The sequence below is a fragment of the Labrus bergylta genome, chromosome 12 (assembly GCF_963930695.1).
Source record: "Labrus bergylta chromosome 12, fLabBer1.1, whole genome shotgun sequence".
NCBI lineage: Eukaryota > Metazoa > Chordata > Actinopteri > Labriformes > Labridae > Labrus > Labrus bergylta.
Window position 1 is genome coordinate 8442305 of NC_089206.1, and position 21233 is coordinate 8463537.

The following is a 21233-nucleotide window of genomic DNA, read 5'->3' on the forward strand; positions in this document are numbered from 1 at the left end:
AAATAAACGGCTCATTATAACCGTGTCCGAGAAAGAGAGACTTCTGCGCTCCCCTCAAACGCCCTCATTATAACCCCTCTGTTTTTCCTCTTCCAAATAACGTCCCTCCATCTTATTTTCTCATTTTCTCCCCCACATTCTTTCATCCGTTTTGTCCTTGCCTTGTTCAAAGAGTTGACTTCTATTTGGCACCTTCAGTGGCTACAGACTGCATCTTCACCTGTCACTACAATTGCTCCCATCTGTCTTCTCTCATACAGCACTGCATCCATTTGTCCAGCCGTTTCACACAAAAGGCAGCCCCTCTCCACCTGGCTCTCTGTGTCTGCCTGCACAAAGTTTGCATGAAAGACATTAGCAGGTTCTCCTCCTGTGTGTTTGTGTCTCTGTCACCTCTATAATGCTGCAGGAACAGTTGATTGTTTACAGGTGTTAGAGCTTGTCTGCTGTCATTTACTCTGTTTACGGTGCGTGTTCAAATAATGCAGGAGTACTGAATACCAATGCACTGATTGTTAGCATTACTGCATGCCTTTCGAGTCTCCCTTACATCTATCTTTTTCCTGTCATTAAGTGGCTTGGCTTGTTTCCACTCTGTTGAACAATATCTCCTCTGTTCTGCGTGTGCATGTTACTGCGCTTCATTAAAGCAAGATCACATTCATGCTGAGTGAAATATTCAAATCCAGCATGTCATGTTTTCATGGCTCCAATGTTAACAACAAATGAAAACATCCCTTGATTTTGATTCGGTCTGACATGGTAACCGTGGAAACCTTCAATCCTGGCCTTGAATTTAACATCACCTTCAAGGGGTTCAAACAATGTCTATCTGCACATTCAACCATCCTTATGCAACCTTAAAAAAACAAACTGCACCACCTACAGTGGCTGGAGAGGTACACAGATCTTCTACTTCAGTATGAGTACAAATACAGCAATGAGCCAGTAGATTAGGCATCTTCCTGTTCACTTCTGATGACCTTTGATCAGGGACGACTGGTATAAACAGCCTAGTAGGGCTAATCCCTCCCTTAAAGTAAAACTTACAACAGATTTTTTTGACTTCAGTGAACCTAGAGTAGTGAATGACATTTGCAAGAAAAACGAGCAATGTCTCTAAATGGCCTCGTTTTTTGTTTGTTTTTACAGCCCAAGCACTGTAGCATCATCTTCCATTCCCTTCTGTTGTGTAAATGAGTGACAGGTTTCATAGCACGCCCCCTTGAGTGGCATTACAGAGTGTAGAGATGACACTCAACTCCACTCGAGTTCGCACAAAGGAGTTATGAATTAGAACACACCATAGTTAAGCACCATTAAGCACAAGCGGCGGACTAAATTGTCCTTTGCTCGAGCTGCAATTGCCTGTGGTCTGCATTGTTGTGTTAGCAGGCCAATGTTAGCACACTTTGGTTAACTCATAGCTTCATATTGCACATAAATGGACACGGAACGACCGGGCTCTAATGACACTTACCAAAGAAGCAGTGAGTATGTTATTCTTCTTTTCTCTCGTCCTTGACTAAAACAGCTTTATACGCAAATCTGTCCCGTTCATGTAAACATGATGTAAACACATGATGTGGACGACAACAATAAACCTGGCAGGACTCGCGCTTCTCACTTATTTGTGACAGTCCTAACTCAGAGAGACATTTACATAGGAAATACTTGATTTCTACTGTGTTTATGTGTAAAATATCACACTTTCTTAATTTGAGGAATTGGAAGTAAAAGTAATGATTTGGCAGAAACCCCCCCGATTCAGATTTATCATTATACAATTGCAGCCACCCTCTGGCCTGTGTGGTTGTGCCTTCTTTCCTCCTCTAGTTCGGGTACACGTGATTGGTAGGCGTGGCTGGACAGACGTCTTGTGCCCAATGCTCCCGTCACTATTAAAGCTACCTCCCTAATTCTTTCATCCAGACTCTCTCCATGTGCTTTGTTTGGTTTCTTTATTGTCCTTTTACAACCATCACCTGCATAGTACTTTTTTTTATAAGCTCCCACTAACTTACACTACTGACTCTCCAAATATCAACATCTCATTCTCTTTTGCAAGTTGTTTTGGAACTTAATTAGTTAACTAAAGTGTCACTTTGGTGTCTCTCCCTTTATTTGCCTTTCCAGCTGGTCATGACATATTACAATTTTAAACATTTAATACTCAAATATTATTTTGTAGTAGCTGTAGTTTTATTAACATTTAATGCTCATACATTATTTCGCAGTGTTAGTAGTAGTCGTACTAGTTGTGGGGGCTGGGGGTGGATCTATTTTTGCATTCTTTATCAACAGTTAGGTAGTTTATTCCAGATAAAAAAGAAAAAAAAATACCAAAAATATTAATTGTACTTTGTAACTTAAGTTAAACGGATCTCTGTAACATCACATAGAAGTCTTTGTGCCTCCAAGCGAGCATCAAGAAACCCACAATTAGGCTGGTTTGAGGTCAGGCGAGTACAGAGGAGCTCAACTCTCTTAACTGCAGCATCGTTCCTCCTCAGTGTCCTTCTCCTAAACTCCATCCAGCAGTCTGAGTCACAGCTCGCCGTTTGCCCGCCTGCCTCCAGCCCACACAGAGCCCAGCCCTCAAGTCACCTGCACTAATCCTCAGGATAAATAAACCATGTGCAGAGCGGTGCAGCCAACCAAGGCTATTTTCAGCCCCGCTGTGCTTTTTCTCCCCCCTACTTCTCCCACGTCCAAAATGTCTTCATAAAAAGCGTTTCTCCCTCTCAGCCACGGCAAATAGAGCGTGCTTAAGCAGCATTACTGATCCGTCTAGAAACCAGCTGGAGTCATGGAGACTGGGTGTGGCTGTCCTCCCTTTATCAACCAGGGAAATGATATCTTGGGGCTTTAAAATGAGCAGATTTCGTTTGGTGTTTTAAAGCAAGGGATGATGAGGCTTTTAGTATGCAAAAACAACTGGTGATGTTTTGAAGCTCGGACTATGAATCCGGCCATTTATCTCCCTGTGAAAGCGAGTTTTAGCGTGTTGATCCCTGTGGGCCAAAAAAGCTCCTTTTACCTGCATTTAACGATGCTGTAAAGTCGACTTTAAAACCCTCTGTGGGTCAATTTCTCAGGTCTCAAGGGGCTGATTCTCTAATGGCATGAAACAAAAGAGTTTTTCTCCAACAGGGGAAACAAAGTAAGCCATTAAGAGATAGAATCAGACAAAAGTGTGTTTTCATTCATTGCATTCAGATAAGATACAAAGAAACCCACTGGAACTTTTTCAAAGTGTATAAATAATGCTGTTTTTGTGCTTAGCTGAGGTCTGAAAGGTTGTTGTATAAGAACAAAAACATGATAAATTACCATAGAAACATTAGCTAATAAATCATGACATACATCACTGAAGAAAAAACAGTGTCAGACAGAAACATCAGATTTGTTTTATTCGATGAGGACTCTGTAACCTTCACTAAATAATTACATTACAATAAGGCGTCTCAAGTTTTTAATGCTCTTGAAATGATTACACAAGCAGCAAACATAAATTTGAGTTTGGCGTCTAGGCCCCAACCTCATCACTCCGAGCAGCTTATTTTATGTGCAGAAATTTAAGGGGTGATGAGTTATACCTCAGTTGGTGCCTGCAGGTAGATGCTGTGCTGCTGGTGGTGGGGGTTGAAAGTAAGAGCACACACTGGTGTGTACTGGCAATGACAGAGCAGAGGGAGAGACTGGACATCTTGTATAACAAACCCCCAAAGTGAGAGGCTACGTTTATTAGCTGATAGTGGAGAATGATGCGTGTCAAGTGTGAAATCAGAGCAGTTCCAGTTGCCTGCCTGAGCAAGCTTGCAGCCTTCGCTCCATGTAGGAAACATGGATAACGTTTTCCAGCATACATATTCTTGTTCCCTGTTCTTCTCCTGCAGTCGTCTAAGAGAACTCTAACCATCAAAGCTCTAACCCAAGCACCTGCTAGCTAACATTACACTTTGATAGTCTACTATATAAAATGCAAATGCAATGATGGGCCAGTCCTTCTAGTGGGCTGCAAACATGTGACCCGGAATAATCGAGGAAAAATGTGTAAAAATAAATGGACCAGCTGACTACGGTGCATTTCTACCACCTATGAGAGTCCCTACACCTTGGGCTGGGTTGGTATGGACTGTAGCATCCTTCCATTTGTCAGTGTCAGAGATCAATCAGGAATTGATCAAATGAAATGAAGAAAGAGAGAGCAGGGTTAAATAAAAGTACTACTATAAAAATAAAATGGAAAAATAAAAAAATGTGACGCTGAAAAGGTAAGAAATGAAAAAAGCTAGCGAAGATAAAATCTCATGTGGATGCTTCAAAATGTTCAAGATAACACATTTTGTATTTTAAAATACCATCACTATCACAGGTACCAGAGCCAGGCACAAAAGCTACCAAGGCTGTATTTAGTTCCAAGTCCCACCCTGCAGGATTTTAAATGTTTTAATATCCTGAAACCAAACTGTAACTGTTTTAGATCTTAGATAACGGAGGTGAATTATGGACCATGGAAAAAGCTGGAGGAAACTTACTGGAAGCTTGTCCTGCCAGTCTGTCACTGCAGGCAAAGCAAATGTGATTTTTTTGCTCATGTGTGTGACTCACATCTGATTTTTTTTAATGACAGCTTTCACAGCACCGGTCACATGGAATCTGATGTATTCAAGCCACATCTGGACCGCCTTCATATGTGGTACTGTAGAAGAGTAAATGCTCTTGAACAATCAGACAGAGGCTATGGCTTGTGAATTGAGGATCTGTTTATTTCTCTTGGAGCAGTTCCTTTATAGCATCCCAATCATCCCGTTATTGGGCAATTATCACACTGGGAAATTACAACATGTGTGCTATATTAAGACCATTTCCCAGAAGTTTCTTGGCCGGACAAACTGGTCTATTACCAGGAAAGGGTGGGTGGGTATGTGTGTACGTGTATCAGAACATGACCTAATGACCTGGCTAAATTCAGGGGTTAGATTACCATTGGTTTGTGCCTGTTGCTTACCAGATTGTGTATTTCTGTTATGATTCAACCTTTCAAACTACAACAGTACTAACTCAGTTGTGTGCTGGTGGGATGGGCGGGAGCGGAAGTTACTCACAGTCAATGAAAACAAACACAGAGGACAGCTGTGATGGAGGCAGTCAGTGAGTGGACAGAGAGATGTTAGACCTTGAAAGTATTTGGGGTGAAACTAAGGTACAAGCAAAACTCTAGAGGTCGCTGTGTGTGTGGCGTCTTTGTTGTTGTTCTTTTTGTGCATGCGGGTCAGTTCAGGACCATGACCAGTTCACATGGGAATCTTATACACCCCACATTTATAAAGTGAAGCAAACAGAGAAATCAGATTTGAGCAATAAGTCAGAAACAAGCATTAAAGCTTTCAGTGTGGACGTAGTTGTCACATTGAAAAAAAAAAAAAGTAAAGTCTTGGTATCAGACTTTTGTGTTGGATGTAAACTGTCAGAACATCATACAGTTTTAAATAAACTTGTCTAAGATATGTGTTTATCTAAAATCATGCTCTTCCTCCTACATACATCATCTTCTTTTCACCCTCTTCTTCTGCGATGATTTAAACGCACCCGACAGAAGAATCAACGGCCTGAGCTGCTTATTTGGATGCTGAAAACTTCTAATATTTGCATAACAGAGTTGGATGGAAACATGCATTCATTTGCATTTCATTATGCAGACTTTTCTCTGGAAAATCTTTAAAAAAAAATCTGAGCAACATTTGGATGGAAACTTGGTTGCTGGAGTGTTCTCCAAGCTCAAAAAAGTGGCATGCGGGATGCTGGCAGACATGAGATATAACATGGCTCTGAAGCTGAAAGACATGATGATATATGAGGGTTTGAATCTACAGGGATTTAAGGGAAACAAATGTTTATTCAACTAAAATACACCCGATTAAGTTTGAGCTCTCCTGCTGTGTTTGTTAGTCTAACTGCTGACAAACGGCTCTTCTGCACAGGATTTCTCTCCATTATGAGCCCCGGAGTATTCACCTGCTGATGTTGGTAATGTAGTTACTGTGCTCCTCGATCAGTCTTTGGAGGTGGTCAGCACTAAATACCCCTTGTTCAGCAACGTGGGCAAATATTAAACATAATCCTCTTTAGTGTGATCAAATGTTTATCACGGCAGTGTTGTGGGAATACACTTATGAGGCTGTTTAAGTGATTTCCTGTCCTAATATCCTCACCTGTGCTCTCTTTAACAGTTTTTTTTATCCAGCCTCAGATCGGGAGAGAAGAAAATGGGATGTCACGGGACAAAGGAGTACAAAAGAAAGGGCGTAAGAGTGAGTGAGGGTAGAGAGGAGAGGAGAGAGCATGACATGAAAACATAATGAGGATTGTCATGCCCATGGGGTTGATGTGAGTGAAGCACGGCACAGAGGTGAAGACGAAAGAGGAATGCAGAAAAATAGTTTAAGAAAGGCAGGGGAAACTAAGTGAGGATAAATACTGTGACCGAGAGGTGACATCGCTTTGCAAGCTCAGTGCTGGAGGATGATCAGGATGTGGAGCAAAAGCCGAGATGACCCACAAGCCGCCGGGCCGCGTGGGTGGTGGCTTCACCTCAGCTCAGTTGCTTCAGGCCACAAAACCCTGGAGGAAGTGCACGTCTAAGTATTCATTCTTGCCAAGAGAAAGATGGGCCATGTTCCCAAACTGAGTATAGGGCTCAGTTCCAGCTCCCAGCACGACCGGCCAGAGTTGTCAGAGAAACCTGAGCTCATTGTCACCCTCTGGGTTGCTTTAAACAGAGTTCAGGTTGGGGCTGAAAGAGAATCACTACATGAGTCGTACAGCCGTCAAACCTGACTATCATACATGAGAGCACACTGGATGTGTTAGCAAATGCATCCCTGCACTCCAGTGAACATCTCTGTGCAGGAACCAAACTGAATTTGAGATTTCAAGGGAGCACTGTGGCTGTTTGTGTATTTTATTCCATCTCTCTAAGAGATTGAATTTCGCTGCTTTACTGCTGACCGTTTTCCATAATATACAGCCCGTTCTACATCCCAGACAGCCCTCTGGAGCCAGTTCACGCCATCACAGTTTGAATATCGCTTTCTGAAACTTCAAACACGCTAAAGAAAAACAATCCCATCAGTGCAAATGTTTCACCACCTTTTGTGTTATTACTTGTCAAAGTTAGCCGTTGTGCATTTTACAGATATAAATTGGGACAGATTCAAAAGATGCAACACATTTTTTAAATGGTCTTAATATTATAATTAAGATATAAAAGATTGATTCATTGAAACGGGCTACAATATGCAAAAAACGTCTTTTGAGGGTTATAAAACAGTTTCTATTTCCGGCTTCCGCTTGCAAATGATAAAGGTGATACAAAATGCAGTGATTTTAATACCACCAAGCTGTCTCTTCTCTGAGGCAAAGCATGTCTTAAATTTTGTCTACAGAATCTCCAAATGCATGTTGCCTCGTTGAGACATGACAGCAGTGATCAGGGTACAGAAATTATGACACAACTGTCACGACAGGAGTGTGCTGGGAGCTTGCAAACACCCATCTATTCCCGGGGTAGAGCTGTCAGAGCCTGAGATCGGGAAAAAAAAACAAAAAGGGCGAATCATCAGACCAAGGGAAGTGCTCGTCAAAGTGGGACTCTGGCTCTGTTCTTCTTTCCTGCAGTTCACTTGTGGGTCCTTCTTCTTTTTTTAAACAGGCAGGGTTGTCTGCCTACTTCAGAAATACCTCAGAGTCCAATTAGCAGAGATGATTCTCTTCAAGTGTTGAGGAGCAGAGGGGGAATGCTGGCTGCTTTCGATAACTCAGTAATAGAGCCATTTCTCTGTTTCTGGAAGTGCTTCTCAGACTGCCTTATAAAATGAAATCAATTAACCAAGGAATGTTATGTAGAAAATCATGAAAAATTCAACAAAATTCATGAAATAAAAGATTCGGCCAAGAAAACGAGGCTGCAATCGACCTAGCAATTAAGTAACTGGTAAGAAGTGAAGTTGACGCGTGTTTTAAGCCTCCTGCTAAAAAACATCCAACGCTTCCTGCCAGTCAACCTAAACCGCCCCTAGTCATGCAAATGTATGCATCACTCTTAGCCGTCGTATAATCCATATAGATAAATTAGAAAAACAATTTGCCCCCTGTGGAGTGTGTGCCAATAAAGAATTGATTGGTCAAAACTAAATCATTTTTTACATCAGGCTGTAAACACAATGGTTTCTGCTGTATAAATGGGAATTTTATTATTAGTGGGACCTAATGAGGATTCCTTGGCTTTTGGAGCCTGCTAACCCTGGTTAGTCATTTGTTTCTGGATGTTTTTTTTTCACTAAATACAAAGCGGTAGGGCTAACAGACACAGATCAGACACATATGAATTCATATTAACTATTCAGCACAATACTTTTCAAGACATAATCAACATTTGTTATTTTAACTAAAATTCTAACAAAATAATGTTGCCTACCGTTGCTTAAGCTTTAAATAAAAAGTGGTTTGTGTGCACTGCAATGCTAAAAACCTTTCAGAAGAATAAAGCATACAAACCAAGCCTTGAGAGGAGGTCGTACTGGATGGATGGAAGAAGCGCACGACTTCAAAACTCATTACGACTGCTGTTTTTGTTCCATGTGCAACCAAAAATAAATGCTTTGACAGCAAGTCTAACCAAACTGTGATGATTTTTAACACATATGCACCAAAGATACTTGGTTATTTGCATGAAAGAAATAAATCATGGTTTGTGCTAAAAAGATAGAGTCAGTAGAAAGGTTCATTGCAACTTTAAAACACAACTGGGCCCCTCCTCATGGGCACATCACCACCAGTAGCACAAGCAAACCAACATCATTTGGGACATGCCAGTCCAATCAAAAGCCTGGGTGAAAGACCAGAACCCACCAGTTCCCAACCCAGAAGCATCCCGAGTCAACAACAACAACACAAAACATCAAATTACAGGCAGAGGACGGGGTCTCTGCAGACATAATCACCACCACCATACATGTATGGCGGCCCCTACTTGATGATTAAGCTGCATTACTTTTGTATAAGTTTGTTTCTAATAAAACTGAGGTAAAAAAATATTTTCTACAATTCCCTTTTTGGGGCCAATGTTTACTGCCTTGACACACCTCACCAGAGGAGGAAATAAAAAGCTAAGAAAAGGACATCTATGACAGGAGATGACAAGGTAATGTCGACTTTCCGTACCTGCCATCAGAATGGAAAAGTCTTCCCCTTGAGGCATCTCAAGGATGCAGTCACACACATTTGTTTTTCCACATAGTATGAAATTATTAAAAAAAAAGGAGTGATCCTGTCAAATCAGTTGAGTGTGAATCTGTATTCTTATCAGAAACGGCCTGAAATAGTATCTTATCAGCCTCTCTTTTTTCCTCTTTTGATCTTTTCACAGAGAACAGTCTGTTGGGATATTCCTCTTTCCTTATTCATCAAGCACTTTGCAGTGAAACAATACAAAGATTCACAATGCGGTGCATCAAAGAAGAGGGGTTTTCAAAGGAAGTGCATTTTTCTGGAGTAGTGCACTGTTGTACGTAGATAACAAAGGGAAGTTGGGAGGAGAGAAATAAAGGCCTTAAACCTCTCCAGGGGAAACACCTCTCTGCTGCCACTACGTTCTGGCCAGATGCAATTTCGAACTGAACGCCACTCTGCTCTTCAAAGAGAAGAGAAATTGCTCCATCCCAGTCGACACAGTGGAGGGCTGAGAGGAGTAGGTGCAGGGGGAGGGAGGTTAAAGAAGCAGTCTGAGACTTCTGAGCTACATAAATTAACCACTACATGAATTATCCATCCCCTCTTAAATTAGACAAAAACAAGGAAAGGTCAATAAGATGCTTGAATGGGTGATAAGGCTCCAAATACACACTCATTCTCACGCTGTAAACAACTGTTTACATACTTAATATGTGTGCTTTTTATATTCCAGCGCTGAAATAAATTATCCAGGCAGCACTAACTTAAATATTTGGGAGCATGTGCTCAAAAATCCTATCAGGGAAAGCAATGATGCAATGTTTGGGTTTGGAGGAAAGGGCAATCTGCTTGGCCAGCGACTGCAGCTTCATTAAAGAGCACAAGAACAAAAACCTACACCTCGCAGTTCAGCAGGACTGTGTGGTGTCTGCCTCTGATTCTGAGGACAACAGTCTCATTAAAGGATTTATGTTCCTGTGTGCGACTTGAATTGAAGTGACAAGGTGATTAAAGCACAAGATTTAACAGACCTTTTTTTTATTTTAGAGACAGACTTTTTTAATTCTAAGGGAGCCAAATAGGGCAGGGTGATATGGCAAGTGTGTGTTTCCTATATCAATAAATTGATGTTTGCCCCTATGTATCATCATTTTAAAGGATGCAGAAATAATCAAAAGGCCAATAAGTTATACTTTGAATGGTTATCCTAAAAATAAAATGTAACAATGTTTCAATATGCCATTACTTCCTGATGGTAATTGTGTGTTAACACATATTGTCACATGCCCACATAGTATTGCTCTTGCAATGTCTCTCACTTGTCGTGAACTGTTCTGCAAGACTTAATACAAAAAAGGAATATTATTTATACAGCAAAGGTAAAGTTGTTTATTTCACATTTTTAAGGCCGTTTAATTTTGTTTTTTTAAAGCATATATATGTACAACTGTTGAAAAAAGCATGAATATCCTGCATCATGTTTGAAATCAGAATAGTTCCGACCATTTCCAAAAATGTTGTCCAAATTGATTTTAGTTCTTAACCTAATTTTTTAATCACGATCCCCGAAAGAGATATTTTTTTATCCCCCAGCCCAATCGTCAACTATCATAATTTGTCTTGTCTCTTTTGTCGCAACAGAAATGTAGCTTCTCATCGCAGAGAAGAAGAGTGTTCAACAACATTTCTGTTTTATTCCCAAGTGTCCCTGCCAGTTAACGAGTTAGAAGAAAAACACAATACTGAAACTGAAGCCGCTAAAATGAATTCAGCCATTATTCATTTTACTTCTTACTTTATTTTGTCTACTGCGACATGTCAAAATGTCTCCAGAGATTTCTCTACATCAGCCCAAAGCCGCAGGAAATGCCTCAGCAGCAGGTATGTAGATTGTGTTTAAGAAAAATCTGCTCGGTAGAAAAAAGCTAATAATTAGCAAATGCAACCCTGGAGAATATGAATGCACATGTCAGACATCTTCTCACCTAAAGCTGTTCAAATACCATTTTTACTCCTCAAATCTGTGTGATCCTCTCTGCTATGTGTCAAAGCCATAGCAGAGAGGTATGAAGTAATGAGATAACATTTAACTGATCCCCAGAGGGAGAATAAACATTTCACACAGCAAAGAAAGAGTCCACAGAGGCAGTTATTTAAAAATGAAAAAAACAGCACAATAAGACATACAACTGCATGTTCAAGCTTTTACTATGATTTTTGCTATGTGTAAAAGATAGCTCCGCAAATATAAACTGGTGACCTGTTGAAAAACACACTGCGTAGAATGAAGCAGTCAGAAGTCTGGTCAGTAAACTCAGTGTTCAGGAAAGTCCTAATACATATGATTTTAAGTTTTTAAAGGTTTATTTTTGTGCTTTTTGTGCCTTTATTGGGGAGAAAGGAGAGTGGATAAAGTCAGAAATCAGGGAGAGAGAGAGAGAGTGGGGAATGGCGAGCAGGAAGGAGCCACAGGTCAGATTTGAACCTTGGTCGCTTGGATGACTATGGCCTCCGTACATGGGGCACACATGGTAACCACTGCCCCACCAGCGCCCCCTAATACATTTTATTTGATGATGGATTAAAACTGTTTCAAGGTGCTTTTCTAACTTTCCAGTATAGTTTGTAGTGTGTGATACTGTTGAACTGTGTTGCATTAAACAGAAGGTGGTTCTTTTATTAGGCTGAGCCTCATTGACATAAATGAGGTTGACAAAATAATGGAAACTGTCAACCAGGTGTATCTGTGCAGAAGTCTTGAGTCTAGTTCACTTAGAGGTCTACATTTCAAAACACTGTCTGACACAAAGCCGATCTCCTTTAATAACTCAGTAAAGATCCGAACTGATTCTGCCTGTGTGGCGTTCAGTCAGAGTCACATAGCTTGACTATTCATTGTAAGTATTTATTTTTTACCGGCTGCGGAGCACTTTATTGACTTAATGCACTTTTCTGTGCTGAGTCTGAACTGTTTCTGCCTCTGACTCAGTGTGGTTGAAGTTCCTGTTTTTCACTTGAGCTTTTAATTTTCCTGTTTGTGTGTATTTCTGATGTTGTCTCTTGTGTACATGTTGTGTGGTGTTGCCTGCAGTAGATCTAATTTCCTTCGGGGGTAACGATAAAGGTGCAGTTGTAGTTAAAGTTGTAGTTCAGTTAAGTACAAAACCAGGACTTTATAAGGATTAGGTTAGCGGCTCAGCAAGCCAACACCTTGTGACAGTTATCACTTAATGATCGTTTCTGTGGTTTTCACGGTCTTCTAATGAGCCTTTAATGAGGAGGGAATCTGCTGTGAATCGCAGCTGAGCTGACAGCTACCAGCAGAGTGCCACTGCTTAAAGCTACTGATTAACTGTAGAAATGTGACTCAATAAGAATCATAATGAAGTTAGAACCACTTAGATAAGTTAACGTGTGGATATAACTCGACACCTACACAGAACTTTTGAAGTTGTTGGAAGAGCTATGGAAGAATTAGAGGTTTGGTCATCATGGTTCTGAGATGAGAGGGTGTTGTATGCTGCGGACTGTAAACCCTTTCAGGCAAAATATGCAATTATGGAATTAATAAATAAAAATCAATTAACTTACCTATTATAATTATGAAGACTCACAATTTTCATTCATTAAGTCGTTCATGTGAGTCATTAGGAATCATTAGGGGAAGCCTTCATTTTTAATTATGTCTCCAGTACAATTAAAACAGAATAAAACACGCACGCACGCACGCACGCACACACACACACACGAGAATAAGAAAAACAAGAAAAGAAAGTAAAGGTCGGTTAAAGAGAATTTGGGAGTGAAGTCATTCGTTACCATGGTTTTCCATCGATTACCAAGGACAATTATGGTTTTACAAATAAATAATAAAAAAAATAAAAAATCCTGAATTTATTGCTTGCGGGATTTGGAGCTTGCACTTGAACGGATCAGATAATGACTGTGGGACAAATTTAATAGGGAAGGGACACGTGTTGGCTATGTTCCATTAAGGACTTTTTGAATAAAGTGAAAATAAATCCTTTAACATTTTACTGTGAGGAATTGTCGATCCAGCCATACACCAAATTAACTCCACAACCCGTTTTTATATTATGAATATTTAGAGGGGTAATGTACAAGCTAATGTAATATCTCTGGCACTCGGGATGAACGTGAATGAATGAGAGGAGAAGTATAAATCAGCAGGTTTAGTGGTATTTATAGTATGTATGAGTTTCATAGTTTAACACACACAATACAGAAACCAGAGTCTCCTGCAGTTTGAAGTCTGACGTGAGGGATGTGGAAAATCCTGATCAATCTTTGCCATGATTAATAGAGAAACCACTTAATGAGCATTAAAGCTCCTGTGAGGAGTTTTTAACTGGTTATGAAATTAATACTGATGGATTTTGATGAGCTACAAAAGCAAACATGACCATCAGCATGAAGATGGACTATTATTCTGCTGAATGTCTGAAACTGCTGCTGCAGGTATAGGTGTCAACAAAAAGGATTAACTGCACGCTGCAGAAACAACCTTTTTTTTTTTCTCATGTTTTCCACACCAAAGATTCTCATTGAGTTTGTACAATTGACTGTTAAAAGAAAAACAAAGAACTTACACATGTACAGTAAAAGATCAGCAAGGTACTGCTTTGTCCACAGCCCCCCCCCCACACCCAGTCAACACACATGGTCCTCACATGAGCTTAAATGTCCTTAACTAAACGGATGTGTACAATTTTTTAAATTAAATAATGTTATCATGGAAGATCTTGATACAGCACATAAAGTCAGATATCAGAATTTTGCAGATCATGACATTTTCTTTGTCTTTAAAACCTTGAACTACACCTACACTCCCCCACTCAAGAGGAAGCAAACAATGTGTGTTACCCTCTGTCTCTCTCTCAGTTGTCTCCATAACTGAAAATGAAGCTTTATGAATGTTTACTCTGCTTTGTTCTCTTACTTCTTCTAAACTCTTTCTCACAACAGCCCTCTCCTCCATCTTTATTTTCTCAGTTACAGGTAACCATGGCAGTGGTCATTTGAGTTGAGCTTTCTCTGATACTCTGCTCTCTGGCAGCTGTGAAGCACTTTGAGTGCTGGCTGGAACACGGGTAGAGTATCACAGTGAGCCAGGGAGGCATTTCATCTGAACTTTCCATCCGGACCTCATGGCAGTGATAGGTGGGAGTTTTTATAGGATTACAGCAGCTCTTAAAGCTCTTTTTCGGTCCTTGTTCAGAGCACATTGTTAAGTGTCAAAGTACCTGCAACATGACACCAGTTTGCCTTGAAGATGAGAGTGTGTGTTTTATTTAATGTCAGAGTATTTATTTTTTGTGAGTGCTTGGCGTTTTTTGTTTTTCCTCACCGCCTTCCACTCTGCCCTCTTCACTCCCAGTACCAATCTGCCTCACTGACAACAAAGCCCACCTGCTAACCAGCCAGCCAACTCCAAACAGCTCAAGCCCCAGCCCTGGAAACCTCACCCATGCAAGATTCAGAATAAAATGCCTGCATTTCGGTTCAGCGGTATTCGTGACAGGAAGACAGTTTTAACAAATATAAGACAAAGTGTACGCTGGATATAATTACTAACCCTACCTTTAACATTCCTTCTTGGTTGTTGAAAAATGAACACCACAGAGAAAAACAACAGTAAGCTATCAGAGCTACAGAGCTCCCAAAATGATTCCAAGAGTCATTAATAAATGAAAAATTTAGAAGGACACCGTTCAAAGAAAACAAAATACATCAGAGTATCTACTTGCTACCAGAGATTTTAATAATACAGGCAAACTGGGCTAATCTCACTCCTTAAAACTGCTTGCAGAGACATAAAAAATGAGTCTTCTTGTAGATTCCCTTTCACTGGGTTTGTAGGGAAAAATAGTAAAATTGCCCACAAGCAGAAATCTCACTTCAAAGCTACTTCAGAGCAGCTGCTGCAGAGTAAGTGGCAGCATGTAGAGCTCCACTTTTGGTGTTATTGTGTATGAAAGTGTATAAATGTTCCTATGACAAAAATACATCTCTAAAGCTAGCACATAACAACTCTCCTGGTTAAAAAGGTGATGCTACACACAACTCACACGTTGTTGATATGGACTTGCTTCTACACCACCACTATGCAGAAATTATTATTTTTTGGGGTAAAATTAAACACCATTTAAGTTAATCTATCAGTTTAGCGGGCTGCAGAGTGGAATGATCAATGTTCATCTCCAAATTAAAAATCACATCGGATGCCAGTGACCGTTGGCAACAGAGTCCGGGTGCAGCAGCAGTGACAGCATGGTTTTATGGCTAAGATGTTACAGCCAAGGGAGCTCCACTTTTTGCTGAACTTGAACATTAGTCAGTCAGTCGTACATATATAATGCCAGTGGGCTGTTTAAACAGATTTCTCTGACCAGTTTCACTGCTTTATTCCACATTCTTCCCCACAAGCATTTCATTTTAAAAGCCATTTTTGTGCATTGTTGCTGCTTTCTTTCTTTAAAGTTTGAATAATAACATAAAAGAAAGAAAAGGTAGATGTAAACACCAAATTTGCCTACAGGGACAAATAAAGTAACCTGAACCTGAGATATGTAAAAATGGAGATGGAGATTCAGCTAAATAAATAAACAGCCGAAAAGAATGTTTGATCATAAATATTAACAAGGGGTGTCAGCTCAGATATGAAATGTCTTTTTATTTGCAGACTGATGCAAACAAATCCCTACTGTATCATCGTATAACAAGAAAAGGGGGAGATCAATCACCGCAGTGTAAATCTGACTTTGTTTTGTAAATGTCTGTTTGTCTACATCGGGGAATAAAAGAACAATGAATGTTCAAAACATAATGTAAACTGACAATGTCTCTGTTGGAAACCACAGAAAAAAAAATCCCCAGAAAAACAGCAGGTATCCTCAGGTCAGAAAACGACATGATGTCTTCCCCTCAGTTCACTCAGAGGTTTGCTTTGTCTTTGCTGTGGGGGGTTCAGGGTTCATCATTCTTTAACTCTCTATAAATAGATCATCCTAGGATTCATACAGAGTGGGTGTTCTGCAATCATCCACTCAAAAAATACAAAGAAATCAGTGAAAAATTACAGAGTATGATGAGTAGGATGAATAGGATGAGGGGCGCCAATAGCCGAGCGGCTTTGACGCACGCCCCATGTATGGAGGCTATAGTCCTCATTGCAGCGGCTGTGGGTTCAAATCCGACCTTGGCCAATTGCAGAATGTCATCCTCCACTCTCTTCACCCAACGCTTCCTGTTTCTCTTCAGCTGTCCTATCTAATTGAAGCAAAAAACGCCATAAATATTTAATTTTAAATATATAAGCTGATGTTTTTTGCTTTTTTTCTGTAACAAATGTTCTGAGTCTGTTGTATTCAAACACAAAAAGCAAATTATTTCAGTCCTCCTGAAGGCACAGGTCTCTACAGAAGAGGTCATAAAACATAGAATATTTATTTTAACAGGCAATCATTTTCTGAAATACCAGATAACTTTTAATTTAAGCAAACATTACACAAAAAAGGATTCGGTATTGTGCATTTGTTTGGGAATATTTTCAGCAACAGATTTGAAAATAATACGGATAAGATTACAAGTCCTCCACGGTGGAGAGATGCCTTATGAATAGGTGTGCATGTGACTTCCGGTGCTCCTGAGCCAAACTTGAATGGATTTTGCACTCCCGCATTGTCTTCAGTTTGCAAGAACGGAGGTTGTCGCTTAGTTAAAAATGGGTACTATAGTTCATTCTCCGGAAAATGAGAAGAATTAAGAGTTAATGGGAAAAAGAGGAGCAGGTTTTGTCTACACAGACAATACTGAAGACTGATTGATCCGTTGTTTGTTTTGGTCTGATCAGGATTTGTTTGAAATGCCAAAGAATATCCTCAAGTATCTTTAAATCAATGTCAGACTTACCACTTTGAAGTCCTCGGCTCTGCACTCTGTGCCGTGAAAGTGGCAGGACAGCAGCATGTCGTTGATGTCGTGACCGGTTCGATCGTAGAATTCCCTCATGTTAAAGGGTCGCGGCTTGAAATTGTGAAAGTCGGCTTTGACCTTTAGGCTCTCCAGAACGCTCTCCTCCACAAGATGCAGGTCCCTGATCTCATACCTGGAAACAGAAACAGACCAAAAGTTAGGTCAGTACAGATAAACATCACACATTTGGGAATTGCAAATTTTATGTCCTTGAATGAAGAGTTTCTTTTTGAGCGACTTCACAGTGAATAATCACCGCCAGATGATAAAGCAGACTTCATAAAAAGTAAATTTCAGCCTTTGAACATCTTCTGCAAACTTTTGCTCCACTCAAGCGAATCTAATTATAACACTGTCCTGAATGAATCAAAGGAGACAGAAAAAGGGCCGTATAAATGCACATCATGGTTTTTTATTTGGCATTTTCTGGCCCTGAATTTATAGCACTACCAGAGTGTAACGCTTTAGAGTACAGTACATAATAAAGTTCAGATAAGACGGTACAGTACTGAGCCATAAAATCAGTCTTCCATTCACTGTCGAAGCAGCTTCAGGCTACACAGAACTTCAACTCAAGTCTTTTTCTATGGATTCAAACTTTGAGGAAAACTTGTTCATGTTGTTTGGGCTGTTTTGGCCACGACATTACCGGAACTGACCCGTAGTCTCTTTTAAAGTAAGTTTAACTAATACTACAGCCAATGCTATGCAGTCCTAGGAATGATTCATGTGACTGCCTACCATTGGCTGTAGTTTACAGTATATTCAGCATGTGCGGCCACACCATCAGCCCTTATGAAGACCTCTATGGTTAAAACATGCTGGCTTTGTAAATGATTTAGCATCATTTAATTATTTCCTTCCTTATTTTTAGATGTTTCATGCTTGAAGTGCCTGGTTTCCTCCACTTTTAGGTGTATAACCATTTCCCCTGTTTTCCAAGAGCACCCAACACACTTTTTTACACGCCCCCTAAGTTTACATTGTGTATAAAGGTTGCCAAGACGCAGACCTTACATCAGCATATTGGCTTTGGAAATTGACAGTTAGCCCTATTTGTGTAATGTTTTAGACACATTTAGGCACATGCTTCATCTACCCTTTGTGTTTTTGTTTGCATACAAATCCATATATGAACAGAAAGGAGCCACATGTTGGGTAATACTATTGGTTAGATTGTTTGTACAGTGAATTCTGGATCACAGTGCAGTGGCATAATGTCATCAGTTAAGTGAAATGAACTATGTGTGTCTGCTCATGTTTCTTCATATCGCAATCACAACTTTGAATGTCTAAATGATTTTCTTCAATGGTAACACCTCCAACAGCTCAGCTTCAAATGTCACCACATTATTAATAGTTTTGTATTCTGTTGCACTTCTGTGATATTTCATTCGGTCTGCATGCAGCTGTAGTGTTGTTTTGTGTGTCTGTGATTGTATTAAGAATGAAGGCGTGCGAGTGTGTGAGCAGGGAGCCAGACAACCCACATCACACCCAGCATTATCCAGGGCACTGGCAAATTTCCTTTCATTTAATGAAGCTCACAAAAATCTGACCATGCTGCCTCGTGTTAAAAGAACGGAGTAGCTGAAAAGCACCCACTCTCTCCCCTCGCTGTGATCTCCCACTGTGCTTTTATTAAAAATGTCACCATTTTAATGGACTCACCCAAGAGCAGATTGGATTTAGGATTTTTTTTTTTTTCAGAGCACTACCTCTAATTAAATGTCCTTTAGAAAATGTCCACATGAATGCAGCCATTCTCGTATGAATAGGGTATTTTATTGATCTTTTATGTAACATAAAATGGATGTGTTCCATGAATTACATGAATAAGAATGAGATTAATAGTATTTAAACAGGAGCTGGTAGTGTGTGATGTATAATCACAGCTTTACACACAACCATAAAATGTGTTGTAAAACTTGGAATAGGGTGCAGTAATCGTCTTGTTTCACATAATTCACGAGAGCAAAGGGACTTTTAACACTTAAACTGAAATCATCCAAACATTAAATCAATAAACTAACGTCCTTCTGGGTTAAATATTAGCCCATAGATTTTTTTTTTGTGACATTGAGATTTTGGCCAAGGCCTCTTCATGGCCAAGTGTTTTTGTTTGATTGAAAGAAAACTTAATTGAGGAGAGGCACTCGCTCCCCGCTGTTTGTGTAGTGGACAAACCTGCCAAGAAGGCACTTAGGAGATAAAATCCCATAAGACAGAGCCGACGGGATCAGCGAGGGCTGACACTTGAGCATGTGTGCCACTAAAATATCATGCCACAAGACATTTCCCAGACCAGTGACTCCAAACATGGGAAGTGGGCGGAGAGGCGTCTTAAATGGATTTCATGCCCTGAGCACTTTGGTTTCTGGCCGGGGTATAACAGCTAAGTGTGCCGTTGCATGGCCTCCCTACCTTGCCAGGGGAGGCAGGATAATGAACACTAAACCTACTTCAGAGTGTGAGAGTTGAGACGAGTACATGGAGAAGGAAACTCAGATGGAGATTTAGCCCTCATTATGCTTTGAGCTCCAACTTTGAAATGTCTTTCTTGTGAACCGCCGCCTGGAAATGTGAGATTAGGAGATGTGTTTATGTAAAAATAAAATATCCAGATGGCAAGTCCTGATTAACAGTCACACTAATGTCATGGAAAAAATGCTAATTTTGGTGATCAGTCTGGGATCCTCATTAAAGATTTAGGATAGAAATGGCAGAGGGCTTTAGCTGGCCCGTCCTTGATCTCTTTAAATGACAGTCCGTCAGACGTTCCCATTTGAGCTCTGAGATTTATGATCAGTGATATTAAAGGCTCCGACCAACACTCTCATCTCCTAAAATACTGTAGTACTTAATATTGTGAATTATTTTTTTCTCGCTTGCTTGTTTCATTATTGGGCCTCTGTTGACATTTGAAGCAATATTACAACACCACAGGGAAACATGTTTAGCAAACAGCTTTCAAGGCCAGTATTAGTCACAGTCTCGCTCTTTCTTCATACTCTTCATCTCGGTCAAGCCTCTGCATGACCTTAATCACTGAAAATATGCTGTTCCTCCATCACTGTCCTTTTTATCCAACTATCCAGAGCATAAAAATATCAAAAAGCTCAGAAACAGATATAAAGAGAAGGGTTGGAGTGCTTTTGCAGCTGGGTTGAAGTTGCAGAGACAGCAGGATCTAAATGTCTAAGTGACAAAAATACCCACAGCGTCTGCAGTTACACTTGTAATCAAAGGAAGCAGACTCTCCACATCTTTTCCTCCAATGCATCGTGCTCGATGTTGCCAGCTCCAGCATCCAGAGCTCTCTGGAACTGCACCCCACGACGGCTGGCGTTCTCTGATTATAACGCCTCAGTTAATGCGAGCCCGCTCTCCAAGCCACAGCACAACTCAACAAGGTAGAAACTATTAGAGCTACTTGGATGAGTGAGACACAATTGCCAGTGTTGGATGAATGCCTCTCAAGTCATCAGGCGGCAGCTTCTGGCAGTACCCTGAATTAGATCGCAGTCTGAAGAGGGTGCTTTCAGTCACTGTGGTCCTGCTCTCTGGAACAAGCTACCTGCTGAGTTGAGGTCCATCACAACTGAGACAACATTCAGCAGCAAACTCAAACAGATTCTCAGGTGCATTGTCTATTAGTGATTTAATGTCTTCACTTTTAATATGCTGACATTTTTAATTTATTTTTTAAATTTGCTTAATCTTCAACATTTATATGCTAACTCCCAAAATTTCCTTTCAATGATGCACATTGCGTTTGTGTACAGAAATGCACATAGGAAACACTCTGCCATAGCCAAGTATTTGGATAATTTACTAAAGAAAATATTTAATAAAGGAATGTGAAAATACACCATCAAATGAAAGTCTTGCATTGAAAAAATCTGTTACAAGGGGCATCATGTGTGACAAAGTTCTGGGGGGGGGGGGTGCTTTATGGAAAAAGTAGATGACAATATGCTTTTTTTTTGCATTTTGAATGG

General features: G+C 40.2%; 1 protein-coding gene across 1 annotated transcript in view; it reads right to left on the reverse strand.

Moving 5' to 3' along the window:
* Window positions 1–21233, reverse strand: part of LOC109986730 (acid-sensing ion channel 1) — a 53380-nt gene that overhangs the window by 29215 nt on the left and 2932 nt on the right. Inside the window, exon 2 of the mRNA XM_020637508.3 lies at window positions 17170–17365. Within this exon, the coding sequence (XP_020493164.1) occupies window positions 17170–17365 (196 nt within the window). The remainder of the gene's footprint in view (window positions 1–17169; window positions 17366–21233) is intronic.